The sequence below is a fragment of the Pteropus vampyrus genome, unplaced genomic scaffold, assembly GCF_000151845.1.
Source record: "Pteropus vampyrus isolate Shadow unplaced genomic scaffold, Pvam_2.0 Scaffold123, whole genome shotgun sequence".
Taxonomy (NCBI): Eukaryota; Metazoa; Chordata; class Mammalia; order Chiroptera; family Pteropodidae; genus Pteropus; species Pteropus vampyrus.
The window spans coordinates 3,285,806-3,288,355 of NW_011888904.1; the positions used below are offsets into that span (position 1 = coordinate 3,285,806).

The 2,550-nt window shown below is 46.3% G+C and overlaps 1 protein-coding gene across 1 annotated transcript in view; it reads left to right on the forward strand.

Annotated features, from left to right (window-relative positions):
- The window catches only part of COL15A1 (collagen type XV alpha 1 chain), a 161,775-nt gene that overhangs the window by 42,885 nt on the left and 116,340 nt on the right, over positions 1–2,550 (forward strand). The window contains exon 6 of the mRNA XM_023534235.1: positions 2,192–2,339. Within this exon, the coding sequence (XP_023390003.1) occupies positions 2,192–2,339 (148 nt within the window). The remainder of the gene's footprint in view (positions 1–2,191; positions 2,340–2,550) is intronic.

A 2,550-nucleotide genomic window follows, 5' to 3' on the forward strand; every position in this document is an offset into this window, starting at 1 on the left:
TTCTCTACCCACACTAACCTGTGAAAACCAGCAACCACCTGTTGGAGGCAGGACACCTGACCCTGATTACCGAGGGTCAGCTCGCCAGGTCTGAGCTCTGCCCTTGAAAGTGAGTTTCTGGCTGCCTTGTTAGGAGTTTGCCGAAAGAGGTTTTTGGCTGACAGACTGCAGTCAGTGATTTCAAGTAACTCAGCCTTTGCCACCTTGAGTGATAGAGCTCAGCCCACCCTTACCTTGCTGTCCTGTGTTTCCCACATGCTCACCTGCCCTACCTGCCTTGTCTCAAAGCCCAAAGTTCCTTATAAAGCATCTTCACTTCCAGCCACTAGCAGCTTTGCTCCAAGCTAGAGACAGGCTTTCTTGAGACCATCAGGGACCCCTGGTGGGGTGGCTTTAACACTGGACCCTGGCAGGGAGAGGAGAACTGCCTACGACATGGTCCTTGCCGCCCTGCCAGGTCACCACGCAGCTGGGGAGAGATGGAGTAGTTCTACATGGTCTTCACAGCACCCCTCCCCCCACCCACCCCACTGCCTGGCTCCCTCCTCACCAGGCTTCTTCATTGCAGCTTCCTGGTCTCTGGCCTAACCTCAACTCCCCAAATCTATGTTCTCACTGCCACCAGAGCGAACTCCCCTGCCCACGCCACCACCCAGCCTGATACCCCACAGATGCCCCAGGTCCAAGGCCAGACTTCTCACCAAAGACCAGCCCCACTCCCTCTCTCTGCCTCCTAGTTCTGTTCTCCTGCTTCCAGGCTCAGGCCCTCACCAAGCTCAGGTTTTCAGGCTCTGAAGATGCTGTGTCCTTTCTAATCTTAACACCTCCTTCCACCTCTGTTTTCTGAAACTCTGCTCATTATTTAAGTTTCGGTTCCTTGAAACCTTCCAGCCCTGCCTCCACCCTGAGATTTCATAGTACAATAAGCTGTCTTTTTTTTAGTACACTAATATTCCATATTCATTATTTTTTTAAAAAAAAATTGAAAGTGCAGATACAAAAAGATAAAACAATCATATCTAATACCAACACTAAGAGAAAATCACTATCGAGGTGTTGGTCTTTCTCAGACTTTAGAATTCTAACGATGTTGATGACAGCTGCCATTGATGGGCTCATACTATGCCCTATACTAAGGGCATAGTATGCATTTTATATCCTGTAAATCATTATCATTGGCCCTATTTTACAGAGGAGGAGGCTGAGGCTCAGTGAGGTTATGTGACTTGCCCAACATAATGTAGCTAATAAGTGGAGAGCTGGGATTTGACCCAAATTTGGTTGTAAGAACAAATCCTGTTATAGGGCTCACGACAATCCTCCTTGTTTTAATGAAGCAGAAATTCATCGTTTATACACTATATTCTGACATTAAGAAAATTAGTCAAGATAAGTAAGTAATGGCTTCAGTCGCAAACTAACCCTGAAATCTTAAGTGTCTTAGTTGTTTCTTGTTTACGTCGCACATCCAACACTGGTTAGCAGGATCCTTCCATTCACCTCCTCCCTGGTCCCTTGAGCTCAGAAAGCGATGAGACTATTTGAGTACTAACAAGCCGTGGGTCTCAGGAGCTGCTACCTGATTCTGGGTCTGGAGATGGTATCATAACCTTTGCTGCCCCTCATCAGGATTTCTGCCTAGATCTCTGAACTCTTTGGTGTTTCCAACCGTTGGGGGTTTTTGTTGTTTTTCCCTATTAAAGTTGGTTAAGACATTGACTGGTTTTGGACAAGCTACCCAGAAAGCTGAAGTTTACTGGAAATGAAACTATGCCCATCTCTTATTTTCAGAGGCATGCATGACCAGTGCACATCTGAGATTGGATTTATGTAGTATTTACTGAGTGCAGCCTGCTTCATTCATTTGTTCATTCATTCATTCCCTCATCTAACAGATCTTTATTGAGCATCTCCTCTGTGCTGGCCTGGGATGCGGAAATGTAGTCTCTGTGCTCAGAAATTAGCAGAGTCTCATGGTAAACTGAACAGAATTCAATTACTCCTAGCGTGTATCTTTTTCAGGCCTGGGAGGTTCAGTGATTGACCACCTACACAGTAGGCAAGTCTAGGCTTTTTTCTGGGCTTATTCAGCACTTCGTGAATATATATTTTTCTCCAACAGTGTTCACTGCCGTTTTTTATGCTTTCCTGCTAAATAAATCCTTGCGGGTCTTATTTTTTCTTCCTTCAGTATAAAGAAGCAGAAGTCAATCCCATAAACACACCTCCAACTCTATCCCCTCCCTCTGAGGATGTGGAGCTTTCCGGCGAGCCTATACCTGAAGGGACCCAGGAAACCACCAACCTGAGCGTTGTCCTTCATAGCATTCCTGAGCAAGGCAAGTCCTGGCTGCACCATCACACAGCCTGGTTGGTTTTTTATTGAGTGATGACTGCGTGCCCGGCCTGGGTGATGTGTGGAATATAGAGCATTTCATTTAACCTTCTCCTCAACCCCTTGAGGAAGGAATTATAATTGTCTGAATCTGACAAACGAGATGGGGACATCAAGGCACCCAGACGAGGCTCTGTGGTTTGTAAATGGCAGAG